Raw genomic sequence first — 20,604 nt, forward strand, 5'->3', positions numbered from 1 at the left:
TTATCTGGTTTATTGGTCTGACTTGCGTCCGGAAGGTCTGTATTCTTCATGCACATGCAAATTCTATTCTGAAGTACAGAATTTCTGCTACTGCTCTGTGAGGTAACTTATAACCATTTTGGATGGCTGCAATTCTTGGCAAAACCCCTTCCAAGACTGCTTACAGCACCTTGCCAGAAGCTTAATAGCTTCTTGTTGCTATGTTGCACCGCTTAGAGTCAGCTCTGAACTCCACAAAGATAGATGAAAGTCAGATGGACACACGCATGGAGTCCTGCCTTCAGCCGAATTAGATTAAAAGGTTGACTCCTTAGAACTGCTTGGCATAGCTGCTAGTATTCCTATTCCCACTTACGTTAAAATGAGCTAGACTTTTAAGAAGCAATTTGTACAAACAATAACCTGCTGAATCACAACAAGTTGGAGCAATAAAATAGTTGTGGCACCTGATCAAAGATAGAGAAAATGAGAGGCAGCAGAGGGCTGCTGGCCTGACTCTGGCTGCGCATAGCAATAGCAGAGGCTACTAGCAGGTTTCATGCAGTCTGTTTCACTTTGGGTAGTCAAAGCTGTTAGTTTGGAGGCATGTATGTCACTTTTTACACAGCTACTAGGTGATCAGATTACTGCAGCAGACACTACTAAATCTGAATAACAAGATGTAGAATACTGTCATGCTTGTGCACTCCAGCAAGATTTCTAATTCAACTGGTATTTTGCACAGAAAATAAAGCAGTGGTCATGCCCTGTGGTCCACTACCCTCATCCTTACTACAGGGCCACTCTGCTCCCCACCTCAGAATATGCGATTCTGAAACAGTAACCTTAGACTGTAGCCAGGTCTTACTTGAGGAAACAACCTGTAAACTTAAAAATGTGGGCACCTGAAGAAGTTACTGCAGATGGAGGCATGATGAAAGCTTCCCTTGCCTTTCAGTTACTTTATAGCGATGCCACCAGAAGTATCCTATCCCAAGAATACAGCATGTATACACTTACACTGGAATACTTCATGTTTACATTTGTTACTTTACAGTAACTACCATGACACTACATCAGTTGCACATTGAACAAGACAACATCTAGAAAACCTAGATCAAGGGAAAGTCCCTCTCTTATGATGGAAGAAGGCACCTTAGGAATTAAATACTTTTGACAACATCAAATACTCTGTTTCTGGTGGAGTTCAGGGTAGTACAATCCAACTTTAATTAATCTCTACACTTCTCCCTAACTAATCTAGAAGCAGGTTACAGAACTTTTCCCCTTTGATTAGCATCAGACAGCAAGAGTGAAAATCCAGTGCTAATGGCATCGTGGGGAACACCAGAAGACTGGGTTTCTAGAGCAGCTGGTGTGTTAGCTACACTTTTGTTGCCAGTAACAGTAGAGTAAGAGTTAACTCGGTGCCTTTTTTATCTGGCTTGGCTGCCTCCATCCCTCATAGCCTCCACTACTGGGCTTTGCAGTCTTGCTGTCAACTGACCTTTAGCCCAGCGCTACAGGTCAGCAAGAGCAGTTCTCACAGCCACCGCATTCAGGTGCACTGCACGGAGTGACGCTTCCCCTGCTGTCACACAGGCAAGCCCTTCTGAAAGCTGCTCATGAGCTCAGAGCCCACCAGCTCTGAAACAGGCAGCACCTCCAGAGCGTGCCGTTGAGGAACTGGCCTCCTTGCAGAGCATGTTAGAACATGAAACAGGTTACTGAAAGCAATAGGAAAAAGCAATTCTGTAGCTGCCTCTATGGGTAAGCACTTTTAATCAAGCCAATAACCATTCTGGTATGTGGACTTAAGCCTATCTGTTTCTAAGAAATACAATAATTACTATTAATTTCAGTTCCAGTTTGTATTTTCACAGCTAGCATGTGAGAGTTATGAAGAGACACTAATGCCAATTAATAGCTTGCAGCAATTTAAAAAAAAATATCTAGAGTGGTGTAATTTCAGAAATTCACCACCAAATTCTTTATCATGTGCTTTGCACCATCACTGGAGCTGTAGCTCCTCATACTGTAAACTGCCTGTTGGTTTTAAGTCATAGCTTTGCCTGTGATTTCAGAAGCATATTCCAGTTGCTTACAGCTCTGGGATTCCATGCTGTTCTTGAAGCATACTTGGCTCCAGTGAACTTTCCCTACAAAAGTTACAGCATTATGCTCCCCAGTCTGCTGCTCTTCCCACCTAAAGGTATTTTCAGGAAATACTACCATCATTCCAGATGCTTGTAGAGCACAAAGATTTATTTATTTAACCTGTCCAAATGGGTGACTTTTCATCACGACTGTGATTTGTTTGGAAGAGCTAGAGACCGTAGCATTAAGACTTCATATAGTTTTTGCACTTTAAGAGGCAATTTCAAATTTTCCCAGGCATAGGAAGTTCACCTTCCTGCTCCTCCGGTCCTAACTATTTAAAAACTACAAATGAGAAGACTGCCAAGAAATCGTTCTGGTGGAAGCTGGCTACAAGTTCTTGGGCACCTGTTTCAAAATCGTCCTTGCCACAGGGAAGTCAGAAGCACTTTCAGCAAGATTACTTCTAGGAAAATAATTCTGCAGCAAAAGGAAATCCAACAGCCAAAGAGATCATGCCTTCCATCAGTAGGAGTCACAGACATTCACCTTTAAGACAGCTGAAGTGCTGCATAAATAACCAGGTTCCAAGAGAGTGTTTCCTAGTTGTTCTTTTTAATGTATCACTACTTATCTATTCCTGCATGCAAAGGACACTCAAACCAATTCAAATTTACAAATTTAACAGAAGCACACCGCTGCACTAGCTTTAGATTCATGTATCATTCTAAACAACAAGGAATGAAACTAAGAGAGAAACCTCAAAATCAAGAAGTGTCATAATTAGGGCATTACAGACCTTAATTTTTTTCTTAAGTCTTCCTTAAGACCAAAGGTTAAATCCACATACAGTACCACATCTTTAAGGCATGAAATCCAGAACTTGCCTAAATAGTTATTTTGTAAATGGAGTCTTCAATGGGACTGAATTCATCTGCTCCTTGCTGCTGCGAGACAACATGTATCTTTACATTATACATGGGGAATATAGACCAAAAAAAGAACAAAATGACAAGTACAAGAGATTGTATGTTCCCAGATTTGATACTGTACAGCTGTGAAACCAGTGCTGTCATGGACACCATAGACTAGACAGAACGATCAACATCTCTGATGTTACACCTCTATCAAACCAGACATTTAAACACAAGTCTGATTAGGAGCTGCTCCCACATCCCGAGTTAATTACTTTAAGTCGTACATCAAAAAACCAGACTTTAGCTAAGACAGATACAACACCCAGTTCTCCCACAGCAGATCTTTCCATTGCTGTACCATCATGTTTACTTTTGGCCTTTTATACACACCTTCCAACTAGTTCAGCAAATGAGGCAAGGAGATCTTCAAATATTTAGTCAGAGACTGAAGGCGAGAAGCCAAAGGGAAAAAAAGTTTAATTAAAGACAACTACGTCCATGAAAATTAAGATTAACTTAGGCATTTCTAGAGCGCTTTGACAGACTAATAAGGGGCTTTATTTCTCTGAAGTGTGTGGTGGAGAACCAAATACCATTTCTCTGCTGTACACAACATGAGACATTGATCCTTGTCCCTTTAGGGCAAAGAAAGACACCTTGCTCCGTAACAGTTGACAGAATACACACAAGTCACCTTATTTTGTGGAAGAAGAGGTACTAGTAATTCTTCACCTCCACGCTCCTACTACCATTGCAAAGGTCACTCACTTTAGGCGAGTGCACAGCCTTACTGCGTACAAACTGTATTTTGTTCCTGTCCCAGATGAAGCTGTGGTCAGTAGATATAACACAAAGAGACCTCAGGAAGACTTTTCTGAAATAAACACCTGAACTACTAGATTCTGTAAATCCTGGCAATCTGCTTGTAACTCAAGACAAATCTGGCAAGAGGTATACAATGCCCTTTCCAATTCAAAGTGCGCATAGCTAAAATACTAATACTTCTTAAATTAAAAAAAAAAAAAAAAAAAAAGAAAGAAAAAGAAGAAGGAAAAGCTTTTCTACATCGTCTCCATTGTCAAACTGCCAAAACTCTGGATCAGGCTGTCTCCTTGAGGGCAGAGTACCATTACTGAAAATTTAAGCCCAAGGAGTTAATTTGGTAATAGTCCAAAGCAACCAAAAATGACTAGAACTGATTCTGCAACCCTAATAGCTGTTGATAATCTTCATAAAGCATACTTCTATACTGTGCGTTTCTTCAAAAAGTTGTTTTGGCATACATTTTAATTACTGTTTACTGACCAGTGATTAAGATTATGAACTTGTGCTGCTTTATTGACCAAGTTGGGTACAACAATTTAAGCATCATTCTATCCCCTCCCTCCCCCCCCGAATCCAGTTGTAGATTTGTTAGAGTTTAAAATTCACATTAACCACAAATTCATACAATCAACATCAGGCAGTGTGTTAATTTGTTTGGAATAGACAACTCCATCATCTCCCTTCCTAGAACATGCAGGGAGAGTCACCTTTACATTGCAAGTCTCATCGGTTCCATTGCTGGACTTTCTGCCATCCCTTTGAAAGCCAAGTCTTTCGCCTAATCACGTATGTCCTAGAGTATTATGGGCTGTATGGCCAGTCGCAGTGCACCACTGAGTTAAACCCCAAACAAAATTTGAAGAGAAGCCGCAGCGCTAACACTGTACAACAGGGCTACCACCGCACGCTTTCTCACAGGGGTCACAGTACTGGCCCAGTATCTGTCCAGCAGTACACGCCAGCCTCAACTAGACTAAGGTAAGCCGCATGACCTTTTACCAGCTGTCGGCAAAAGTGCACGAGTAGCTTTACTGAGACCAGGGAAAACTGCAGCATAGTACAAAACAGTATGAAAGTGTTAACATTCCGTATTGAAGAGAAATTGCATGAGTTTTAAAACAAGGGTTTAGATTACTGATGCCTCCAGAGTCTGTCGTCTGATTTAGTCATTTAAGAAATAATTACATCACTAATGTAAACAATATAAACATACCAAAAACTAAGTATGATTTAAATACATTTTGATGGTACAAAAGAAAAACCTGAACGTGTCTGTACAGTTTTTACAACGTGGGAATTGCCAATGTATTTACAACATGAAAGGGCAAATACCATTTTTGTGCAGAGTAAAATTATCTGAAATAATGTCAATATAAAAAACAATATCTAGCGGTGTGAGGCACTCCTAAACATGGTGGTATTAACCATGCTTTCCTTTGGTACAAGTCCCATCGCTTGGAGAGCCGCAGTTGCTGCTGTGGCTTTAGCATGCTTCTTATTAAGGCTGGCAAAAGTAGGCCTGTATTCATTTCCATTGACTCTCACCTGTTCATGAAAGAAGGGGAGGAAAAAAGAAAGTGTTAGAAAGTGCCTCTTCAATTCTCTTAAACAGAAGCGCTACACAGCTCCTTTAAGCACATTCTCTATGTCATTCCTCTTTAGCGGTAGACAAAATCCACATCTGGTCTGTAAGCACAATCATTTCCAAATAGTAACTGCTAACACATGATTATTTTGTGGAAAAGAAAGCCCACATCATAAGATAACTGAAGGACAAGAATAACTAAATCTTGCTCACTACCTTTACAACAGTAAGACTGAACACCACACCTGCAAGTAAACAGCAAGAATACGATACCACATAGGTTAGTAATTTTAGCAAGAAGTGGAATAGTGTGTTTCTTGATGGATTTACAGATTAATGTGCTTGAGAGATCTGATTTGGCCTTTACAGAAACAGGACTTTGAAATTTTAGCATTGAGACACTGCCTAGCAGTCCTCAGCCACCCCTGAGGTGGCTTATTATGTTTATATACAAACATAAACATGAATTTACATCACCTTTAATAGAGAAACAAACAGCAAACAAGGAAACTCAAGCGCACCTTAAAGATGAAGTGTTTGCGATGATCAGGCCCACTATCATCCACCAACACAAATTCAGGTGGTGACCATCTTCTTTTGTTACAGATCTCCATCAATGCAGAAACAGGATGTTTACCTTAAAGATAAAATGCATTTGAAATTTCAATGCTGCTATCAAAGCAATCATTTTAAATGAGTTTTTTAGACAAGTAAGAATCTCACCTGAAAGATCCTTCATCACAACATAATGTCCAGATCTCTTTTGTGCCTTCTCTCCCACAGCAACAAGCCCTAAACAAAACACAATAAAGTTTACATTTATGATTCCCAGCTGGTTTCTGTATTCTCATCAGCAAAGCAATAACATGTATCAGTGGAGATGAAACCTGGAGACAGCATACAACTTCTTTTCAGAAGTCTTTCAGACCTCCCTTTCATCCAGCATTTTTTTCCCCTCCACACTACACACAACATTTTTCTCGACTGCTCTATTAAGACTCTTAAGAAGCCAGGTAGAAGAAAACTTTGAGTAGCCTTATGCGAGCTGGGAAACACCTCAGCTTCTGTGCCTTCTTTGGAGAAACACTGAACAAGAGAGAAACTTTAGAACATTCTCTCATTCAGTATTTGTTTTGTGCAACCCAAAAGTCATCCACTACCTTAACAGTTTGCCTCTAACATACTAAGCACTTGAAGTATTTCCATAAAACAGTAAAGAGTGTACCTAGTATGTCCTTTTATGATACAAATAACGCAGTGATGTTCTTATAACATGTGCTCTCTTTATTTAAGAGTATTCAAATATTTATCCTTTACATGCAAGTTCACAGCCCAATTACCATGATTCTAATCACATCTGAATATAAAGTAGCAAAAAAGCATGCAGCTGGGCCCCAAGTCAATACAAAAAGCACAAGTTCCAATGGAAGTCACTGTGAAACACGGAAGCTGAACATTTTTCTTTTTAAAATCTTACAAGAGTAAGAAATAAAATTTAACAATTGCCAAAAATGTATCAAATGCCAGTAACCACGCCATGCTTATGAAGTGACTCAAGTTCCTTTCCATTCATTTTGCCATTACCTTAAATATGCATAAACAAAATACCTGACTGGTTTTTTAGAATTTCTCAGACTTCAATCCTTCAATATGACTTTGTTTCTTACCTCAATTTGTTTCTGTTCCTGACTTTGGTGAATAAAGACAGGGAGATACTGCAATTGTTTCCAATTTCTTCCTGTTCCTTCAGATTTTTTTGGTTGGCATTTTATTTTATTTTGCTTTAGAAGAAAATCCTTCCCTCCTTAACAGATTTTCATCCTAATATTCATGCAGCTCCTAAGCAGGGACTTTTCAAGTGGCATGAAACCCTCATAGACAACAATCACTGAAACAAAGTTTCTTTTTTTTTTTTTTTTTTTTTTCCCCCTTACAGAACTTTATATCCAAAATAACCAAAGATTTCCACCAAAGAAAAAAATTCTTGTGTCATTCTCCACATTAATACTGTGCCTCTCTCTAAGTCACTGACACTTGTCTTCCACATCTTGTCCCTGGTACCTCAAGAGGGATTTTTTCAAAAAAGCTGCAACGGACTCCAACAAGCTCTGCTGATGGACCAAGCTGCTTTGAACACAGAGAACCCAACAATTTACTGGCTGACAGCAAAGCTCAAGAAGGTTTTGTTTCAACGCTGTCTGTGAGAGGACTACAGATCTCTCTCACTCTGGAAAATACAGGGTCTAAGCGAAAGCTATAGCAAAGGCAAACAACCTTTTGGTTCATGTCTTAGTGCAGCCTACTGAGTAACTCCTTAGCAAACTGCTTGTTCCTGTATCTAGAAGTAGTATTTTATCTGGGGGCTAAGTTCTTAAAACGTGTTAAAAAAACCCTTACAAAACAAAAACAGGTTACTTGGTAACAGACAACTTTTAAAAATTTCAGACTTTTCTTTAAACCTCTCACAGAACTTTAAAAAAAAAAAAGAAAGACTTTTTATACATTTAAGCATCAAAGAACACTAATGTTTGAAGAAGCTTTTCAGCTGCTCATCATAAATGTATAATCACTGTTCACTTGCTTCTTTGTAATGCATGAAACATGCTGCTGCTTTATAATGCAAGTTGCCTCCCCATATTACAGACTTGATTGGCTCAACATTAAGAAGTATTCTTTATCAACACTGAACACCTTTAGATTTTTTGTGGAAATTATCAGATAAAATTGCATATATAATAATCGAATATTTTAAAAACTATGAAATTAAAGCAAAGCCCAGCCATCACTGAGGTTATCAGTATTTTCAGATGAATCTATCACATGCCAGGAAGAGGCATCCTTTAACTCCATCTAACATTTTCAGTTGTTTAATGAAGACTGAGCATTCTGAAGCAGAGAGAGCAAACTACCTGTTACAGAATGCCCAGCACAACGAGGACCTGATCCTGTCTCAGGCCTTACTTAGGGCTTGATGCTTGAAACTTTGGTATCAAACTGTGCAGGCATTAAGGAAACTTATATCAGAAACCACATGAGGACCCTGGAGCACACTTCTAGAGCTGGAAACTTGAGCTGCGATATAGCTGTGTATTACCAAAATATTTTTAATGTTCAAAATGTTCACAGGTTGTGCAGCAATACTGCCTCTTTCCTATGATGTGATAAGAAGCAAGCAACATAATGAACAGAGCTAACTCTTCCCTCCTCACCACAATAATCTATCACTATGTTATGCAGGCTGCTTGAGAAAATAATACTGAAATTGACTGTTTTCAATTTCTTCTGTCTGATATCAATTTTCCCTGACTGATATTAACCAAGCTAAATGGAAGGAATTCTTACCAGCAGTCAGAACTTTACAAGACAACATCTACAATGATCACAGTAACTAAGTAACAGTAACAAAACATTTTCCAAAGATTTTCTTAGCAATCACTCTGTCACCAGGTATCTTTTTTTTAATTCTTCCTTCTTTCTTTAAAAAGAAAGGTTGCACAGAACAAACACAACTGAAAAGCAAGTTTGCTTATTGTTTGTCTAAAACAACGATGTCTGTATTATTGTGTTCTGTACTTTGAGACTGTTGCACTTCTCTATTTATAAAACCATATTACGCTGCTAGAAGGTCTTTAGAATTTAGAAAGCAATGGATATTTTCATAACATAGGCTTGCCTTCTCATCTTCTACCTCTTTGCATTTAATATTTAAATGTTTAAATTATATTTTCACTGCTAGCTTGGTCACCTGAGCAATACTGAACTATGTCTGTATTGAGAACTAGCAATTTTGACACCTAAAGATTCCTCCAACTCCAACAGCATCTCTGCAAATAAACTTCACAACATTTGCATTTATATGCTTTGTTTTCTTCCGAACTCAATTATTAGCATTGACAAAAGCTAACACAAACCCGTAAGTCAAAGTAGTTTCATGCTTTAATATTAGATGTGATCTATTTAATATATTAAAGGTTCCCAGTTTTTAAAAAATATTTAGGAGAACAACAGTAAGAGTTTGTTTTCCCACAGTCAGTGGTGAATTGGGGTTTTTTTTGCAACATGCGTAATAGAACAATTAGATCATAAATTCTGATGGCTGAAATTCTGCATCTTGTATTTAAAATGGTTAGAGCTTGTATAGGTATTTCAGGTGGAAAATTTTCATAAATATTCATTCTGGAAACAGAATTCTTGCTGAATATGCTGGCGAGATGGCCAATCATGCACGACAGTCTATTCATGTCAGGACTTCAGCTGAAAGGCAGCAGTAACTCAACTCTGTAGCTTTCACTGCTGTCCTTCACCCCAGTTTAAAACTGATTGAGCTATCCAGTCTTCTACCCTGCCCCATTCCTGCTTCAGCCACTTTCTCTAGACCAACTGCAACGGCTTTTCCACAACTCATTTCCCTGTCCTTGCCTTCTCCATACATCCAACTGAAGCACATCCCTAGTTTAAGAACCGTTGAGAAGCACTTTTAAAAATGGAAGGTGAAGGTTAGGGAAAGTTAAAGAACATCTGGAAGAGCTCACAGGCATAAGGACAAAGCCTATATACATAATCCAGGGCTTGGAAAACTAGTACCAAAATAATCTACATCATTCTGTTAATTTTTACAGTGAAGCCGTACCCAGAAAAAGCTTACTACTTTGGAGTTGTTTTGCCTATCTCCAAAACAGACATTAGAAGTTTATACTGCCATAAGACATTTAAGGAAGGGCTTACCTTTTCGATCCGTCTTAAAATCGACCATAATAGGCTCAACGCTGCCTTCTTTGTTTTTTCCAAGCCCTTCTCCTTCTCTCCAGCCCATTTTTCTCATCAGTTGAGCTCCCATTCCTCCAGTTACAGGGGCTGCTCTTAAGAACTGATCCTATCCAGAAAAAGAAAAGTAAAACAAGTCCTAAAGTTAGCACTGGGATTTTAAAAAGTAAGTGGGAGCTTCCAAAATGTTTCTAACAAAAAAATGTTTCTAACAACCTTTCACAGACTCAGTTCAAAAAAAATACACCTTAGCTTTATATACATTAACATTTTGTATAAACCAGAATTCACGCAGACACACGAGACACAAATCAATATTTTCAAAAAAGAACAACTTAAGAAAATTCTAATGCAATCCAAAAGTGGCAAGTGACCCATTTCAGACATATGTATTTAATAAAATGATAACCGTCCATTTTTAAACACGCTACTTTGGTTCCAATGCATCTCTTCTCATCTTGTGAAAGGAGGCAGTGTTAACTGTTTAACTGGCAACATGTGTGCCAAGTGTACCTAGTTATTGAACAAAATACAAGCACATTTAGTAATGACATTCACATAGTGTTTAGGCGTATTTTAAATATAAAAAAAAAAAGTTTCTCCGTTTTATTATACAGCAGTTGCACATTCAAGTTCTACTCTGAAAATCCACATGAAACATACAGGTTTTTCTTTTCTTTTTTTTTTTAAGGAAAAAAAAGGCGCTTAGCCACACAGTTTAGCAGCAGTAGTCTTCACATTCTTTCAAATCATCATTAACATAATAGTTGTTAAATGGTGAAAGCTTATAAACAGAAATTTTAAAAATCTGTTTTGATGTAAAGAACTTTAAAAACTCCTTAAATGTTTACGTACCTAGGCCTCGATGGCCGCAGTGTTGTGAATAGTAGGGCTGGCATTGACCGTGGCAAGAAGGCAGCTACAAGGATTTGACCCTGAAACAAGTTTCCATATAGAGGGGTGAAAGTTCACAGGTTATTCTGTGAACTATCATCTCTCTTCTGCCCCCCCCACTGACCCAAGTAAGTAAGTCAATCATTTCCATCACAGCAAAAAATTGCTTGCCTTAAAATATACAAGTTTACACACTGGCACTGATAAGTCCATCAGTTATTTCGCATAGTAGGTTAGATGATACAATGCCTAGTATTTTTGTGAAAATTTTACTTACTATCAAAGCAAATTAATAGAACAATTTTTTTTTTTCCCCCTTTATTTTGAGCTGTGCTTGCAAAAGTAAGCGTTTCCCAGATTTGGACAAAGGACTGACAGGTCCTTGGTTTCAATTTGTACGTAAACAAAACCAGAAGTCTTACTTTTGCAGAGACTAAGGATAATATATTTTAAGGGGATTTCAAATTAGCAACTGACACACACTAATGATGCATGTGTGTAATCCCCACTATACATAGTGTTAAAAAATTAAAAAAAAAAAAAAAAAAAAAAAAAGAATTGCTGAAGATTGTGGCAGGACTTCTCCAAATATTTACCTATTAAACAGTAAATACCTATCAATCATGCAACTGGATGCTGCATTTAATAACAAAGTGGTCCGATGGAAGAGTAGAGAGGCTAAGCGCACCTCTCCGGTTCAACTTTTTTCTGACTGGTGCAGACCATGCAGTGTGTGTGTGTACACAGAAACAATCAGTTTCTTCGATACGAACTGCCTCAATCTATACACCTAGAATGGCTTTTACTTACTTCCATTTTCATCCTCCCCTCTCTTTTCCAGGAACCTCTCATAAGAAAAGGGCAACCATGCCGAGAATGATACAAACCCCAGTCAATGTCACCCTGGGTTCCGATTCCTCTTTTGTACCTGCTTTGCAATGATAGAATTTTCAATATAAACATCTGTTTCATTATCACCACCGTGTATTCAGTTCACAAATGGTAAAGAGTGCAATTTCTTGATGAGGTCATTTTAATGTTACACAGCTTTCTCATCACACCTGTAAATGTACTAATTCAGGGGTTAGAAGTGATGTAGAAAGGAGAGAACAGAATCAAAATACTGCTTTTCGTAGTTAAAAATCAAAGCCCCAAGTTCCTATATAGGAATTACCAGAGCCTGAACAAATTCCAAATACTGCAATTAAAAGGGGTTCTAAATTCCAAAGTGCAGTTTATTAAAAACACAGCTAACGTGTGATTCAGAATCCTATCTGGTAACTTTAGTAGGAATTTTTTACACTATGCTGACTCTTAAACATGTACAACAGAACCAAGCCAACAAGGACTTAGAAACGGAAGCTTTGTTTCATTACAGAATAGCTGTACTTTTAATTCCGGTACCAATATGAAAGGAGCCAGGAGAAGCCTATTTGATTCAGTTTACTGAAGAAGCAAAGAAGGCCTGCAGCAGGGGAAGAAGTTCTTCTTTCAGGTTTGGTTATTTGTTTTTAAATAATAAACTGAATATAAATCTCTCATGTCACCTGTACAATTATACTCTCCATAACTTTTTTTTTTTTAAATAATTTAATGACAGACAACTTCACTCATACCATGATTTAATAGAGTATGGGTAAAAACTAGTGCTGTGCTTGTAATTACATTTGAAAATGTAAAAATAGTAGAAATGTTAACAAGAGCAGGGAAGCAAGATATACATTTCTTTTCAGTTTTAAAAAATCATAAAAGGCCAAGTCTCACAAAACTATTTAGCAGCTATGTACCCTTGCAGATCTGGCACATAAGGAAGATAACAAATTGAAGAGTATGTAATATAATAAAGCCCCAGGTTTCTAATTACTTGGTTACTGTTGTTGGAATTAAGTAATTATCTACAAAATAATTGTTCTCTTTCATTCACTAATCTTAATTTGAGTAAGTCTGCCTGAAAATTTAGTATCATTTTTCTCATCTTGTGATCTCTCAGTTCCATGAAAGGTCAGCCAAATAAAGCACACTTCCATTCTGCCAGCAGATGGAGACAACTAATAAGCCATATTCTTGTGTCAACACTTTCTTTAAAGAGAAGGCTACACAGTAAAACCTGATCACTTAAGAGGGTTTTTTAGTAATTTTTATTAAACCTATTCCTCTTCTAAAGCTACATTAGGGCAACAAATTTTGGGGGACATGAACACCTGAATTAGCATTTAAGAGCTTAAACAAGCAAACACGAAAAAATCACACCAGAAAGATGATTTTACAGATTTTTTTTTCTGAAACACAATACAAGTTGGACAGTCACTGTTGTTTAACTGCAAGAGCTGTCTTTGGGAAAAGGATAGCATACAGCATTGAACTGAACAATCTATAAAACAGCACCTGCAACATCCAAAATATTAAAGCCATCACTACCTGAAATCTTAAAATACATCATCAGTTTCTGCTCTCTGAAAAGAAAATACCCATTCCTTCTCAGGCAATGCTGACATGGCACTAAAACATAAGTTCTGTCAGAAGGAAGGTTTATTTCTTTTGAGCAATAATTTATTAAGCAAAAGACAACAAAGCCTTAAAGGCATTAGGTGGACAGTTTCAGCAATAGCACAATGGGCTGTCTTAAAGATTACTTTAAGACCACTCCGAAGAATTTCTCTGAGTCAAGTACCAGGAACAAGCATCTATCTTTGGCAAAACTTTTGCGTAGTAGCTGAATTTTCCATTTAGTAAACTGGCATTTACAGCAGCAGCCACCACATTCCTTTCCCTATACAATAGGAAGAATACCTTTCTGAAGAATTCCATCAAATGCCTTCCAAAACTACACTCACAATCAGCTTCAGGATTGCTGTTCACAGCTTTTGCACACAATCAGTAGAAAACAAGCTGAGGATAGCTGGAAAAAAAACATTTTGAGGACTGAACAGGGATCCAGTCCAATATAACTAACATATAGCTGATTTGCCTTGCCATGTGGCCTTTATTTCCAGGGAAAGCTCACTGTGTCATATAATGCAATATAAATACAAGTATTTTGGTAAGTGGCCATGTTAGAAGGTCAGCAGTCCTTCTGCAAGTGACAAATCACAAGACCTAGTTTTACCTCCATTGTTAGCATGAGCTATGACTGTGGAAGAATGGAAGGAACGCTCTAACTTTTCAGAACTTGCTACACAAAGCAGTGCATTCTAATGGCCATAGTAAACCTGTGTCTTGTGCTTTATTTAGCACAACTGAATGAAACAGATCCCAAGCATTATCCTGTGCACATAAAAAGTTGCAGAAACCTTGTTTTGGAGAGCAAGTTTAAGCTAAAATTAAGCTGATAAATCCAGAAACAAGGGGTGAGGCTGGGAAAGTCTGAGTAAGTAGACCTCAACAGAATTTGCTTGGAAAAAAGTATTTGAGCACTTCCTCTGATTTGACATTTATTCAGCAGCATAGTGTATTTGTAAGAAAAAAAAGAAAGAAAAAAAGAAGCAACTTCCAGAACAAGTCAGTCATTTTGTGAACTGATTACACCAATGATGATAAACCGAAACAGAAACCACTTTTCAAAAGAAAGAAATATTGTTCATAAATCTGTTTTAATGATACAAGAAACCTAACAACATATTATTTATTCCTTTATGAATACTGCTCAGAACCTTATGCATGAACATCACAAATTAGCACATTACTTAGAAAAACAAACCATACTTCTAATTGGTATGTCGATCACTCAAGTATGCCACGTTAACCACTTCAGTAACTAATTCCCTCAAAACTTTATTGAGATAAAATTGAAATTGCAAGCATATTTTGGTTTGAGTACATATTACCTCTCCAGAGTAATTTCTAAAGTACAAAAAAAGAGCTGAAATCCAAGAAATGCAAAGTGAAGACAGTGCTTATCAAACAAGTTGAGTTGCCCAAATACTTCAATTTTTCTCCCCTCCTGACACCGCTGTTTTGTTACATCTCTCTAGTTTTGTGATTATCTCTGTCAAGCACAATGTCTGTACATGTTCTAATTCTTTGTTTAACGATACACAAATAACTAGCTGACATGGGCTCTGTTTCTGCTAAACAGTGCACGTCCACAAGTCCTCTAATGGCAATTGCTTATGGCAATCTCCCAAGCAAAATGCCTTCAGTAAACATCTTCAGTCAGAAACATGCATTAATTTACACACACAACATACCCCAAGAAATTCCACAGCCCTACTAGCAGATGAAAAATTTAAAAACCCCTAGTATTTTTTAATGTTAAAATGCATTTTCTTAGGACAAAAAAGGGAGTCCAAGTCTGACTTCGGTGCTACATTGCATAATTAACAGGAACTAGGTTACACAACTTCAAGTGCCTAAGTAAAATACAACCTGTACTTTGCATTTCATGGTTGGTTCACATTCATGTCACTGAGAAAGATAACATGCATTCATAACCCATTATCCCTACTTCACTTTTTTCTGTGGAATCATTCTCTAACCACGGGATGTGACTCCACATGAAGTTCAAACCTAAGTTTTGTGAAGGTTTTCACAGGCCCCACCATTCCTAAAAAAAAAAACCAAACCACACCCCCCCCCCGCAAAAAAAAAAAAAAAAAAAAAAAACAAAACAGGGCAAGCCTTGTGTAGCCCCTAATGCACTTTGTAGAGGGCACATGACTGTAACTACTTGTCATCTCATGAGTTTGATGGCAATGTGCATGCGAATATGGAACCTGGAAAGAGCAAAAGAAGTCAAGCTGAGGAATGCCAGAGCAGGAAAGAGGACTGTGTCCTCATCTTCTTCACCCAACTCTTCTTGTTTCCAGTAGCAGCCTCCTTTCTGACAAACCACATGATGCTTGCTAGGGAGGACGCCTACTACTGCAAACCACTACATTTTTACAGCTATGAGGACAGAATCGCTTCTGCCAGCTCGCTCTTATTTCTAGATTCAACAAAATGTTCCAATATGATTCTGCTCCTCACAGCAGTCATGTCCGCAAGCCAGAGACCAGACTCTTCTCGTTTTCTCCCTATAAAGCGTTTTGTTGTTTTTCTGTTGTTTTGTTTGTTTGTTTTTTGTTGTTTTTTTTTTTTTTAAAGTAGATCACAAAGTGAAGTTAAAAGACCGAGGGAAAACACACTTGCCTTCTCCACTTGATTTTTGTAAGTGGACACTCCTGTCACTGTAAGGCACAGAAGACCACCACAGAACCTCAAGAAATGAAAACGGGATGAGAAGAGGAGGCTTGAGAAAGAGATGATCAGAGATGCTCCCTTTCTGTTGCCTTGGGAACCCACTCAAGGTACTGCAGAAAGGGAGAGCCCTCCTAGGCTTGCTGATCTCTTTCACAAGCCTCATGGTAGAAAAGCTCTCCTTTTCTCACCAATGCATCCCTGCTGAGTGCTTTATATTTCTAAGTTCCTCTGTCAGGGACAATTATTGTAACCAAAACCAACATTTTGTTACAATTTCAAAAGTTAGTAATTGTTAAAATAAGACTTTATCATCTATGCTCTGTATTAATACTGAGAAGAGCCCACAACATTCCCGTCTAGCAAGTAACTTCGATCTCTTGTGTTGCCTGGCTCTCTGTATTGCTTGGCTATATAAAGTGGAAAAAGAAGTTAGTGAATCTTGGCGAAAATGTTACTATTTTTAGGATGTTATAATCCCAGACTTTTGTGTTCAGTTTACACCAAGTTTTATGGAAAACTCTACCTAAGCCTCAAATCTAACCTACTAGTTTTGAAGGTTGTCTTAACACTGCGTTCTGGAAGGATAAGCAGATACAGCGTATACTCAACTACATTACTTGTAAGACTGACCGCCATAACTCATTATTCTTTTTGCCTGAAAGGTGGATATTGCTTGAATTCCTCAGTTCTACTTCTCAAAAGAGAACCAGTTCAGTATTCATTTTCAAAGATGAAGCATGAATTATTAAACTTATAAAACGCATGTATGTATGACGCACCACACCCCAAAAATAAGCCAGTATTACTCTGCAGTAAGAAATAACTATTTCACTGTAGGATGACATTAAGCTTATTAACCCAACTGCAGCTCCTGGTTTAATACTCCAAATCTTTGGCTCCCAGAAAACCCTGGTGATACAAATAGAGGCAAAGTAGCAATCAGATAGAACCAAGACAAACAAAATGGCAGTTTGGGACTTGGTTCACTGAAGTTGATGCCAAAACATCGCTGACTGCAGTAACATCAGGATCAAACCTTGCCTGATCTGTCCCAAACCCATAAAAGTAGTGATGGACCTACCACTGCAACCATACCAATATCATGAATGTAATTTCAGTGTAAGGTGACAGTACATATGAACCAATCTGACTCAAATACCAGACGCACACACCTTATTGAAGTACTCTGTGTCATGAGCAACACCTTAATGCACAACAAAGTGGACACAGCAGCAGCAAGTGTCTAAATTGATCAAAGACAATGATTTAACTCAACCTGTTGTATGTGACACATGCATTACCATAGGTTTTTAAGACACTTTTTTTGCATTTTCCAATACTTCCACTGCTATTTAAAATGTGATAGTTAGACAAGTATGTCTGCATAACTTCTACCTTTCTAATCCATGCTTGGGGACCACTGTTGGTCAGCTCATCTGAGGACAGTATCTGTGCTCCAGTACTTCCTGTGAACTGGCCAGGTATGGAGTTTGATTGAGCCCAGGCATCAATCTACAAAATAAAAATCAAATATAAGACCAAAATAAAAATTTGCACATTTTTCCTTTGCAATTCTCTGTTGCTTCTCAATAATTTTCATAATGATTCCTCACTTATGTTTAGTGCTGTGTTCATTAACACTCATTTGTAAGCAGATGCTCCAAAAAGCTGAGCATCTTTGTATGTTAACCCTAAAGCCTGAGCTCAAAGTCCAGCAAGTTCATGTTTTGCTTATCCTCAAAATCAGTGTTATGAAATGCAAAATAAAGGCAAATTTTTTAACCATTTGCCCATAAACTGGGCTTCCAAAAACCTGTATTTAAATACATAAGAAAAATCAGCTGGTATGAAGGGTAAACATTTACTTTTAAGTTCATCAATATGCTGATGAAAAAGTGCAACATACCTGTTCCTGTGCACGATTTAACATGCACATGGCCTCTAAATCAAATGTGTTTTCATTAAGCCTTTTCTGAGCCACTGCTCGATCATTCATAGCTGTAGTTATGTCCACACCCTAGGAAGAAAAAGATTATTTTTAAAAATACATCAGAACACAATAATATCCATTTGATCTGGAAAAAGCTGTTGTAGAATAAATGCTACAAATACTACAAAGTTGTTTTACACACTGAATAGATGGTTTGATATATAAATAGGCAAAGTGAAAAAAATCCTGGTACTACTTGTTAAGTATATACAATATGGGCTTTCCCTAAACAAATACAAAATCTGAAGTTCAGGTATAACACCCTGATAATTTAATATCACCTGTATATACAAAATATCAAAAAGAATTATTTTTAGAGAACTATTTTGGTCACAAAAAGTCTGGTGTATCATACTTAAATAGAGAAACATACTATTGTTCAATGGAATCTTACTAACCAACAAAATTAAATGTAATTTAGCTAAGATTTTTTTTTTAAAAAAAGCCTTCATACAGAGCTGTTCACATGAGCTTGCTACTATTAACTCACACTAAAACTTCAAGTTGTATGTATAAAAAAATTACAGCAAGAATCACATTTATTCCATTAACTTTAGCGTTTCAAATCTTTATCTTCAACCTAAAACAGACTTGCATAAAAGTAAAACCAGACTGGTAGCTCATAAAATTGACTGTTTTGGAAAGGATTATTTAGATCTGTGCTGCTGAACTAGAATGAAATTTAAAGAAAAATAAATTTGAAACTCTCTCACACATACTTATCAGGATAATTTGTGTAAAAATATGGAGCAAATGAAGAAGCTCAATGCAAACCTCTACTCTATGTGCAAAGCAATCAAGAGAGAAATCCAAAACATTGGGGATAGAAAGATGTAACAAATTATGGCTAGTATACAGCTCTTTCGTAAAATTACTTGTGCCTTGTTCTTCTGATGATGTGCATTTTATGGATCATTCTACTTTGAAAGGAAAAAGAGAACAGTGCTCAGAGACAAGTGAAATTTCTTTGGAGATGAGCATGTGAAGGAGACTGAAAGGGCTGGAACTGTTTGAAGCACACAAGAAACCCAATAATCAAAAGAGCAGGTGGCACACAGAAATAAAAGTAACTTGATGGTTTTGTGGTTTTTTTTTTTTTTTTAAATTTGTATTACAAAAAGACTTGTATCTTTTGTTAGTCACTATGTCATAACCTTAGCCTCTCACACATTATTCTAGAATAAAGGGCCAGTAGAAGAAACTGAAACCAATTTAAAATTGACTCTGCTGAACAGAAAAATACAGTTAATCCACAAAATCCCTGTCACAGGAACCCAGTCAAGAATTTAGTAAATATTGAAAAACAGCAAGAGACAGACACGAATGTCTATAATTGCATAAAATGGAGTAATTATTTTTGTACTCAGGCTATTAAATCTTATTTTAAGATGGGGGATTTTTTTTACTGTTTAGGACAAAAAGTATTTCCGTTGGGAAGATCATTACTGAAACATCTGGTACTGATGAAGACAGACTTAAAATCCCAGAAGTCCTACGTGTCTATGAAACCGACTTCAGTGTCTGTTTATTGCCCCAGCTGACAAAAACACAGATCATAAACAAGGCACAAGAAGAATTAAAAGATTTTCTAACACCTAGCATGACTGTCACCTATGTAAAAGAATGCCTGCTTACAATATACACTTTCTTGAGTTAGTAAGTTTCCCTTACATAGTTAAAATAATTCTTTAATGTTTTGTTTGTGAAACTGGTTCAGGAGATAAATAAAAGTTATTCTACTCACCAAAAGCTTCAATCCAGCAATACACATAGGCATGCAAGTAGTCCACTGAAACCACATTGGGACCACTCACATACTTAAACATACATGTGTACTTTAGTGCTTTACCGGACTGGGGCCTATTAGTAGATACCCTGGTTAGTTAGAATTCCCATACACTTTCCCCACATGGTCAGTCACCATTTTGGAGACCATCATGGCTTTGTATTATGTCAAGACACTCGATGGCAGCTTTGGATCTTGAAAAAAAAAAAATCTCTGCTTGAAGTATGAAAAGTTGTTATTATTTAGTCAAGTAAAACAGTTTCAAGTTCAGCATGCTATTCTCCATAAGAGTTCTGCCTTTCCAATCCTGATTTTTAATAACATTTTCCCCACAGACACAAATCACAAATATTGAAGCAAGAAGGAAGAGGCTGACAATAGAAAGCAGGCATTTTTGACATACTTCATAGGTCCACCGATACACCAAATGCATTTACTACATTTTTAGATCACGACAGCTTCTCTGCATAATAGTCACCTGTGTATACTCCAAACTTAAATACAGCACTTCAATTCTATACTTTCAGACTTTCAAATACAGCTTCTTTCTCATAGATTTCTCTGGCTTCTAGAGACATGCTGATACTTC

The 20,604-nt window shown here is 37.4% G+C and overlaps 1 protein-coding gene across 8 annotated transcripts in view; it reads right to left on the bottom strand.

Annotated features, from left to right (window-relative positions):
- Positions 1-2,674: 2,674 nt before the first annotated feature.
- SON (SON DNA and RNA binding protein) overlaps positions 2,675-20,604 on the bottom strand; it is a 41,515-nt gene continuing 23,585 nt past the window's right edge. For 2 of the 8 annotated variants that reach the window (XM_052794715.1, XM_052794716.1), the window contains exons 7-12: positions 18,146-18,256; positions 17,635-17,751; positions 10,129-10,276; positions 6,127-6,195; positions 5,925-6,040; positions 2,675-5,363 (exon numbers count right to left, since the gene is read on the bottom strand). In XM_052794715.1, the coding sequence (XP_052650675.1) occupies positions 5,205-5,363; positions 5,925-6,040; positions 6,127-6,195; positions 10,129-10,276; positions 17,635-17,751; positions 18,146-18,256 (720 nt within the window). In that variant the 3' untranslated portion in view covers positions 2,675-5,204. Of the gene's footprint in view, positions 5,364-5,924; positions 6,041-6,124; positions 6,196-10,128; positions 10,277-11,022; positions 11,103-11,378; positions 11,993-17,634; positions 17,752-18,145; positions 18,257-20,073; positions 20,210-20,604 lie in introns of those variants that run through there. The other 6 variants (XR_008236340.1, XR_008236342.1, XR_008236341.1 and 3 more) reach the window with 6 other exon arrangements.

Source organism: Harpia harpyja, chromosome 8 (assembly GCF_026419915.1).
Source record: "Harpia harpyja isolate bHarHar1 chromosome 8, bHarHar1 primary haplotype, whole genome shotgun sequence".
Taxonomy (NCBI): Eukaryota; Metazoa; Chordata; class Aves; order Accipitriformes; family Accipitridae; genus Harpia; species Harpia harpyja.